Genomic DNA, 9,995 nt, shown 5'->3' with positions numbered 1-9,995 from the left:
GAGCAGATGTAGTACTTCACAAATTTGAGTCATCCTCACACAGGCCATGCTAGTCTCCCCTGTATTGTTCAGTTGTAGTATATGTGCTGTGGAAGTGAGCACTGAGTATACATACATTTTAAGAGGCATGTTATACTCATTTGCTGGTCACCAAACAGAGACAGGTCATAATTCTTGAGGTATAGCCTTGGGTGGTGTGGGGTAAGGAGAGGGTAGAACCCAATGGCCCCTAATACTGTTCTTAGTTTATTCTGTGACTCACTATATTGTCCCTGTAGCTGAAAAGAAATCCTAGGGTGGAACTGGTCCATATTCATTTGCATATTAGTTACTTGTCAGTTTAAAAAGGGATACTGTTGTCTTGTGGGGCCAGCATGGCATGGTAACAGGAGTGGATCAGTGGTCACGTTGCATACTGTTCATATATCCCCCAATCCTCTCTTTGTTATCTCTGTATGATTTACTTAATTTTTTCAGTTATATGTTGGGGTAATTTGCCTGTATGTGTACCACATGAGTTTTGTGCCAATGGATGTCAGAAGAGGGTGTCAGATGCCTTGGAACTAGAGTTTCCGATGGTTGTGAGTCACCATGTGGCTGCCAGGAATTAACCAGGGTCCTCTGGAGGAGCAGCCAGTGCTCCAGTAACTCCAGTAGCTGGAGTGTATAACTCCAGTTCCAGGGAATTCAACACCATCCCTTGACCTCTGCAGGCACCAGGTACGCACATGGTGCACAGACATGTATGCAGGCAAAACACTCATAAAAATAAAATGAATAAATCTAATAAAACCAAGTTGACCTGGTCAGCTCACATCATCTCGGGGTTTCATGGAATCCCGTAGATGCAGATCAAAATTATCTGTATATGTGACATTCAGTGTGCGGTGAAGCACCTCTGGGTAAAAAGATAGCAAATTTTTGCTGCCCTTTCTCATTCCTAGGTGTGGGTTTTTTCTGCAGATGTGTACCACCACACCCATTGTGTCCATGGTGACCACATCTCCCCAGGTCCCCATCCCCAGGGTTCTTTCTGGGGGAAATGCCCTCAGAAAGTTGGGGAGTGAGAGCTGTGCTCGCTCCTGTTGATCCTGAACCTTCTAGTGGCTTCTGTCCAGATAGGTTGGAAAGCTGCCTCTGAACGCACTGGAGGATGCTGGGAGGCTCTGCTCACCTTCCAGAAGATTCAGTGCTTACAGTGATAGACTGGGTCTGGGAAATTGGCTTCAAGATGTTTCAAAGAATTTAAGACCCATTAAAAATCTCTTCCTACTTGACCTATGTATTCTGGTGTCTTATAAAGTCAGATCTGACATACACTCAGCATGGTCTCTGCTCACTGCTTTGGTAACACCTCCATGATGTTCAGCTTGGAAACCCGAGTCTAGTGTTTCTTTTCACACTTCAAAACTGAATGGCAGCTTCTGCCCTGTGGGTCAGTCCGGGTGGTCCCATTTCAGGAAAGTCTGCCCCAGAGTGGTCCTTTCAATCACATCTCCCCAGCCCTACCATGACCTTAACATAATGGAACATGGAACGTTCCTGTACCGAGCACTGCATACACAGGTTGTGTGTGTGTGGTGGTGCATACCTATAACCCCAGACTAGGGAGGTGGAGGCAGGAGGATCAGAAATTCAAGGCTAGCCTGGGCCACAGGAAACCAGTCTTCAGTTACATGTTGAGTTCAAGGCCAGCCTGAATTACAGGAGATTTCTGTCTCAAAAAACAAAACAAAACAAAAAACCACCCCAAAAACAACTCACAGAAATCATACAGACAAAACAAAGCCGCAGCTGCAGTATGTAAGAGTGAGGCTGTTCACATTGAAAGGACAGAGCTGCATGTCCACTACCTCCCACCCAGCAGCCCAAACTGCTGAATGAGCTTTCTCAGCTTGAGCGTTAAACCATTGGCGGGATCTAATTCTTAACGTTCTCTGCTTAGAAAGTTGATGCCTAAAGTGATGTATTTCTGTTCACAACGGCCAGAAATACTAAATATAATACTAAATCTCCCATCTCACCGGGCGGTGGTGGCGCACGCCTTTAATCCCAGCACTTGGGAGGCAGAGCCAGGCGGATCTCTGTGAGTTCGAGGCCAGCCTGGTCTACAGAGCGAGTTCCAGGAAAGGCACCAAAACTACACAGAGAAACCCTGTCTCGAAAATAACAAAAACAACCCCCCCGCCCCCCCCAAACCCACTAAATCTCTCATCTCTTAAAAAAAAAAAAAAAAAAAAAAAACAAAAAACAGTACTTGAGGCTGGAGAGATGGCTCAGCAGTTAAGAACGCTTGTTACTCTTGCATCGGACCTGGGTTCAGTCTAAGCACCTACATGGCTGCTCACAACCATCTGTAACTCCAGTTCCAGAGGATCTGGCGCCCTCTAAGAGCACTGTGTGCACGTGCACATGAACTCAGGCAAGCACACACACATACCCTCGAAAATGAATAATTCAAATAGGTGGGACTGGACAGCCATGGGAGATATGGTGAAGAAAGATGGGAGTGTGGAGGGGGGAGCAGGATGAGTGGGGTGCGGCTCACACTTCAAGATGATTGCTATGCCCTTTGTCTGAAGGAGGTGGAGCCAATGTCCTGCTTTTCAAATCTGTCCACTAAAAGACTGCCTTAAGTCTCATGTGCACCCAGAAGAAAGCTCGGGGTAGAAGAGGGGCATCACCACAGGGACTCTGAAAGATGGAGGTCATTCAGACAGCTCTGGCCTCGCTTGCTTTCTTCCCTTTGGAAAAGTGGCTGACGTGGGTGTGCAGCGATGAGGAGGTGCTCCATGGCAAAGTGCATGTGTAGCTTACGCAAGGGTGTGGGTTTGCTCGGCAGCGCCAAATCCATAGTAAAGGAGCCAGAGACTTCGAGGAGCAAGAGACTTTAAAGTGACAGAAGCTTCTGGAAAGCTCCTGCCCCTCCCTCCGTTACCCACACGTGGTGGGAATAGCCATCGTTGGGGCCACGGCTCTGTGCTCATGCCGACAGGTCCTTGGGCTCCTCTGGGGTTAGCTTCATCAGCTTGTCCACACAGAGCAGGATGAGGGTGAGGAACCAGAGACTCCAGCCAACCGCCGCTGCAATCCAGCCATATTCATCCACCGAAGCTCGGCAACACAGGGAGGCTAGTGGGCAGAAGTCCACGTCTGATGGGGGAGAGGAAGAACGGGACTGTAACACTCCAGCCACACCCATTCCCTGTCAAGTTAGTTAAGAATGAGAACATGAGACAGCCCCTGACCTTGAGAAGCACTTGCTACTTGTTAGGCGTATACCAAGTCTTTGCCTTCTGCACTCAAGGTAAGATGGGCTGTCATTACCACTGTTTGGGTGCTGGGGATTGGACCCAGGGCCTTGAAAGAGCATGCACTCTGCTGCTGAGCTACACTCCAGCTATTTATTATCCCTACTTCATACAAAGAAACCCAAGCTGTACTTTGCCCAAAACCACCAGACAGAAGCAGAGCTCACAATCCAGTCTGTAGAGTCCAAAGCTGTATTCCTGGCCTCTTAAGTATGGTTGCTCATCCCCCTCCACAAGTGCACAGATGTAAGGACAGTTGGTCATTTGATAAGGACGGGTTAAAGGGGCCACGGTTAAGATGAAGCAAAGCTTTCTGTTGATGGGGCACTTGTGATACAAGTTCCTCTTTGCTTTCTGAGCACCCTGCCCCTGAAAACATCTCAGGAGGATAAACAGAAATAAGGGAAGAGTCCACAAGCAGTTCCTGCTTTGGGCGAGATTGGACCAACTGGTTGTTTTGTTCTGTTGTTGTTTGAGACAGAGTTTCTCTGTGTAACTGCCCTGGCTATCCTGGAACTCGCTCGGTAGACCAGGCTGGCCTCAAACTCACAGAGATCCGCTTCCCTCTGCCTCCCACCACCCAGCAGACCAGCTGTTTTTAATAGGATTCTCACCTCCAAATGATAAAACATTTGCACTCAGGGCAACTTTGGCTGCTGGCCAGGGGATGAGTTATTAAATCCACCTGTGCAAGATCATGTGATTAAACTGAGCCCAAAGCCAAGCTAGTTTTTAACCTCTGTGAGCAGTGCTGGGACAGGACACCTGACACCCATTAGTGGACAGAGGGGCCCAAGGTTCCTTCCTAGCTCCAGGGATGGCTCCAGGATCAGGGCAGTTGACAGGGGAAGCTTACTGGCACACTGCTCCAGGGTCCCAGGGTGTGTACTCAGGGTTGAATTGCCGCTGCTGGCTTCTGCAAGAAAAGGCAAGAGGTAGTGTCAGGCAGAAGGCCGAGTGAGTCCCGGGCAGAGGGTTTGAATTATTTGGTGCATGAGTAGTGAGTATAACGGCAGTGTTCTAGAAGTGCCAGTCAGGACAGCGGAGCTTTCTGCAACGTTAAGACTGGTGAGGGATGCATCGTGCTCTCCACACTCAGCAGCTGAAGCCCTAGCCCTCCAATGGGGCTGCATTTGGAGACAGACAAAAGAAGTAATTAAGGCTAAAAATAAGGCTATACAGAGTCCTAAAATCCCAGCACTCAGGAAGCAGAGGCCGGTGGCTCACTATAAGTTCCAGGCCAGCCTGGTCTACATAATGAAACCCAATCTCAAAAACAAGAACAAAACAAAAAGGAGGAAGAGACACACCAGTGCCTGGTCACAGTGAGACAGAGGCCATCTGTAACCCTAGGAGGGAGAGACCAAACCTGCCCACACCTGGACCTAGACATCCAACCTCCCGAGCGGTGAGCAAACCCCCTTCTGGTAAAGTCCCCCAGTCAGTGGTATTTTTATTAGAAGTCCAAATGAAGGATTATTCTCGCTTTTGGTTTGGTTTGTTTTTTCGAGACAGGGTTTCTCTGTGTAGCCCTGGCTGTCCTGGAACTTGCTCTGTAGACTAGGTTGGCCTTGAACTCAGAGATCTGCCTGCCTCTGCCTCCTGAGTGCTGGGATTAAAGGTAGCCTGGCTACCTTTCTTTAAACTTATAAAGTGGAATAGTTTATTTTAATTTTAATTTTAAATTAGCATACAAAATAATAGGTTTCATTACAGCATATTCATCCACAAAGGTCATGTACTCTGCACATATTCACCTTCCTATTACCAACTCCTGTGCTCCGTCTTCCATCCTACGGGTCCTTTTCCTCTTTCTTAGAAATCCCTGCACTGTTCAGTTCTTCAGCTCGAGATAAAGTAGAGTCACCGGGCAAGGGAGCCTTAACTGAGGAATTGCCTTAATCGGATGCCTGCAGGCATGTTTGTGGGGGCATTTTCTGGATTAAAGATTGCTGTGGGAGGTTTTATAGACTGATGTGTGGGAGGGCCCAGCCTCCTGTGGAAGACGCCATTCCTTAGCAGGTGGTCGTGGTTTGTGTAAAAAGACAAGCTTCATGACCCATGGAAGAGCAAACTAGTGTTCATGGCCTCTGCTTCAGTTCCTGCTTCAAGGTTCCTGCTTTGGCTTCCCTTGCTAGTGGACTGTAAACTCAGGTGAAATAATCCCTCCCCTCTTCACATTGCTTTTGGTCAGTGTTTTGTCACAGAGATAGAGAAGCAAATTCCACATTCATGTAATAGACTTATAAATCTCCCTATATTTGTCTGGAAAATATGTGAAATATGTCTTTCAGGGTTTGGCTCATTCCACTTAACGGGATTTCTATTTCCATCCATTTTCCTGCCAATGACATTATTTTATTCCTTATGTCTCAGTAAAACTCATCCTTCTGCACCATGTGCCCGTCATCCATTCATCCATTGATGGACATCCAGGCTGACTCTATTTCTTAGCTGCTATAAGTAGTGCAGCAATAAACATGGATGTGCAGATATCTCTGTGGCTTGTTCAGTCCCCTTTTATTGTCACTTTATCCTTATTCACAGACACTTCCTTCTTCTTTTTTAAACAAGCTTTCCAGGTGAGTATGGTGGTACACTCCTTTAATCCCAGTACTCGGGAGGAAGAAATTGAGGGATCTCTGAGTTTTTGGCCAGCCTGATCTACATAAAGTAGGCCAGCCAGAGCTACATCGTGAGACCCTGTCTCAAAAGAAAGAAAACGGAGCAAAAACAAAAAAGACCGGATGCCCACGGCTGCTTCCTGTGTGGACAGCTCTAGGTATGGGACGGTCATTCCAGTGTAAATTAAATCAAGCATTGAACAATCCCAAATGTCTCTTTCACAGGAGGTTCAGTTTCTTTCCAACACGTGAACAAATAAACCACTGAAATCTGACCCTCTTCCTTTATCTCTGATGGTTGTGATGTAGTTACCCAGGCCCATGGTTCTCAACACAGACTACATCTCATGGGAACAAGTCTACTGCCTTCCAGAACAGCCAGAGCTTGTAACTGTCTCCCGGTTGACAAGCAAGGGCCAGGAAGGGTGGGGGCGGGGGTGACACTTTAGAAGAAATTCTAGAAGTTCTGTCAAGAGTTTGTGGTGCAGTGGTGGGTTATATAGAGACAAACCTTCGGTTCAGGGAAGAAAAGCTGGGTCTGTGCCACTCAGGACAGCAGCTCTTTGCCACGGTGGCCATTTAAGTTGTTTTTTTTCCTCCCCTTTGGTAATGTACATTGGTGTTCTGTCTGTATTTATGTCTGTATGAAGATGTCAGATTCACCCGGAACCAGAATTACAGACAGTTGTGAACTGCAATGTGGGTGCTGGGAATTGAACCTGGGTCCTTTCGAAGAGCAGCCAGTGCTTTTAACTGCTGAGCCATCTCTCTAGCCTCCTTATCTGTTTTGTTTTGTTTTTTCGAGACAGAGTTTCCCTGTGTAGCTTTGGAGCCTGTCCTGGAACTCACTCTTTAGCCCAGGCTAACCTTGAACTCACAGAGATCCACCTGGGATTAAAGGCGTGCGCCACCACCTGGCTTCCCCCTTATCTTTTAATTTTTTTTTTTTTTTTGTTTGTTTGTTTTTTGAGACAGGCTCTCTCTGTGCAGCCCTGGCTGTCCTGGAACTTGCTCTGTAGACCAGGCTGGCCTTTAACTCATAGAGATTGGCTTGCCTCTTTAAGTTGATTTTTAAAAATGAATTTAAGTTAAAAGTCCAGCTTTTTCATCACCTTAGTCATAATTTGAAGTGTGTTCAGATGTCACCTGTGGCTGGTGGTCACCTTATTGGAAGCATAGTTCAACCTGAGGCACTTAACGTGGAAGAAAATTCTAGCCACACAAATACCAAGCTAGGAAGGCAGATTAAAAGCAGGTTTTTGTTTGTTCATTTGTGTTTTTAGACAGGGTCTCATGTGTCTCAGGTTGGCCTGCTTGAGTCTGCAGATGAGGAAGACTTTGAACTGATTCTCCTGCCTTTGCCTGCCAAGTCCTAGGATGACAGAAGATTGAACTTGGGGCTTCATGCTAGGCATTCACTCCCGCAACAGAGCTCCTGCCCGGCCCAAGAGACTGATTTTTGAAGAGCCTTTTGGGAAGTGGTATTGCTGTTTCCTTGAAAAAGGGAAGGAGAGCTTAGACCTCTCACTGCCCAGCTGCCTGAGGGTCAGCGCGTCCTTCAGAGGTGCTGTTGACACAGAGCAGGGTGAAGGAGGAAGAGAACTGTTGCTTAACCACAGCCACAAAACTGCTGCCACCCGGTCCCCAGCCCCTCTGGCCTCCCAAAAGCACGGTAATTACCTTGATACAATCTGACTACTGTTGTAAATTATTTACACAGCCTGGAGTTGAGCTTTGTTTTGGAAACTGATTCCTGGACATTAGCATTTTCCTTCAAAACCAAATCACTTCCTTAGGCTTGATCTCATCTGTCCACCTAGGATGGGGATGTTCTTGGGACAGAGTAAGTGAATGGGAAAATGGGGGGAAAAAAAATCTTAATTAGATGCCAGATTAGGTTGAATGCTATGAAATTGTCACATTTATTTATTGGTATTTATTTATTTATTTACTAGTTTTTGAGACATGGTTTCTCTGTGTAGCCCTGGCTGTTTGGAATTCACTCTGTAGACCAGGCTGGCCTCGTACTCAGAGATCTGCCTGTCTCTGCCTCCCAAGTAAAGTCGTGTGCCACCATCGCTCTGAGAAGTTGTCCTTTTTATCCTTTTTAGAGGTCAGAACCCACTCCACATCAGTTTTAGGTGCTTCAGATAGAATAGCCCAGGGGAATTCCCAAGTACTTGACTATCACCCTTTGGCATTCTAAGAACTAGCCAGGGACTGGGGCAGAGGGAGACCCAACATGGTAAACGGAAGAAAAACAGCAGTCACAAAAACTAACTCCCTCATTTGTGTGGATAAGTTGGAAACAGCCTATCTGCTTCTGTTCATTGTATGTTTGCCGCAACATTGTAAATTCTTTACAAGCTATTAACTCATTTCTTCGTATAAGTAACCTCATAAATCACGGTTCTGTTTACCCCAGTGTCACACACTAGAAATCTGGGCCCAGAGAGGTGAAGTAATTTGCTTAAGATCACACAGCCAGTCCGTGGGGGTGAGGAGAGAGGAGTCGAGTCTGTGGCTCTGGAGGGTCCCGAGAGGAGATACTGGGGAGGAGAGGTGTGTGTCAGGAGTGGGGCCACGCTGAGGAAGCTTGGGACAGGGTCAAAGCCAGGAGCAGGAGAGAGGAAGCCAGACCGACCCCTAGATGCTCAAGAGCAGAGCCCAGCCTGGGAAAGCCAGGCCTCTTGCGACCCTGGGATGAGAATCCCAAATTTCTGATGCCTGCCCTGGGGACGCTCAGGAAGGGTGGAGAGCTGAGGGTGGCGTTCTAGCTTCTGAACTTAGCAGAGGAAGTCGGGGTTAGAGGGAACCTCTGCCCGAGCTAAGGGAAGGTGAGGGCCCATCCAGAGAGAGTCTGGAGGAGCCTCGGAAATAGCAGGGAACCACATGTATCCCTTTCTACCACTTTGGTCCCGTGATGAGTGAGATATTGTCAAATTGGCAAATTTCTTTGTTGTTCTTTGTTTTTTTTGTTTGTTTGTTTTGTTTTTTTGTGGCAAGGGTCAACAGGGTGGACCGCTGCTGTCCTAGCAAAGGAATTGAGTGTCACAGACAAACCCAAGACACCCCCAGCTGACTCCCACCCCAGCTCCCTGCCTAATCCTCCAGGGAAACTTCTATTTCCTCTTCCCACTGTGCAGGACCAACCCTGGCCGAGGAATCCTCCCCTCCCCCTCAGCCCTGCCCTCCCCTTCCCAAGGTGGCCAAGACCAAAGCTCAGACCTATTACCTGTACTGCAGGACCAGTGGAAGGAGGCCAGGACCAGGCTGAGGAGCAGGGTGGCTTGCGGGGCAGAGGTGAGGTACCCAGGGATGCGGAGGGAGACACCTGTCTGGGCCATGTTGGCACAGAGGTGCCCCGGGCTGGGGACCATGTGTCCTGTGTGTGCGCTGTCTGAGGTGACTCCTGTCCTGCGGGAGCTGGGAACCTGTTCAGTGTTTGGGGGAAAAGAAAGAGGGCGGAGCCAAAGAAACTGCCCGTCACACCTGCTCTGCCTTAGTGACTGTGGCTGGGGGAGGAGAGGAGGGGTAATCCCTGTCCTCTGTTTTTGAGGCAAAATCGTTCCCACTGAGGAAAAGGGAAGGCAGTTCCCTGCCGGTTCCTGGGGGCCGGCCTTGATGCTGCTTCACCTGAAGGTGTAGTGTACGTGATCTAAACCAGTCACTCTGTTATTTATTGAGCACTGACTGTATGCACTGTCCTATGCTACAGCCTGCAAATACCCACACTCAGGATGTTGCTGTTACAAAACCCAAGACCCTGAGCAACCTGGGGAATGACTAAGGACTTTGGGCATCAGCAGCAAGAAGCCAGGCTATCTCTTCTGATGGGACACTTTAGGGAGAAAAATGACATTTGGATCGGGCCTTGAAGCATGCATAGTGTTTTGACAGGTGAAGAGGAGACAGAGGCGCCCGAGTAGGGAAGATGGACGCATGGAGGCCACAGACAAAGTGGCACTTGGAAGCCCACTGTGATCTTGGCATAGATGAACCTTGGTCAGGATGGGAGTGGGAGGCCTGGAGAGCCAGGCTGAGTGCCTATCTGAGCAGA

The 9,995-nt window shown here is 48.2% G+C and overlaps 1 protein-coding gene and 1 non-coding gene across 2 annotated transcripts; both read right to left on the bottom strand.

The window, feature by feature from the left end:
* On the bottom strand, nt 1-102 carry LOC131907537 (U6 spliceosomal RNA). Its single transcript, XR_009378441.1, has one exon. It is a non-coding gene; the product is annotated as a U6 spliceosomal RNA (small nuclear RNA).
* Nucleotides 103-2,209: 2,107 nt separating this feature from the next.
* On the bottom strand, nt 2,210-9,345 carry Tmem213 (transmembrane protein 213). The gene is made up of 3 exons (XM_059256557.1): nt 9,171-9,345; nt 4,168-4,227; nt 2,210-3,153 (listed from the first exon to the last, which is right to left on the bottom strand). Exons 1-3 carry the CDS (start codon nt 9,313-9,315, stop codon nt 2,984-2,986), a joined length of 375 nt encoding a protein of 124 aa, XP_059112540.1. The 5' UTR covers nt 9,316-9,345; the 3' UTR covers nt 2,210-2,983.
* Nucleotides 9,346-9,995: the final 650 nt, after the last annotated feature.

Source organism: Peromyscus eremicus, chromosome 3 (genome assembly GCF_949786415.1).
Source record: "Peromyscus eremicus chromosome 3, PerEre_H2_v1, whole genome shotgun sequence".
NCBI lineage: Eukaryota > Metazoa > Chordata > Mammalia > Rodentia > Cricetidae > Peromyscus > Peromyscus eremicus.
Note: the sequence above shows the minus strand (reverse complement) of the source record. Positions and strands in the feature narration are given on the sequence as shown.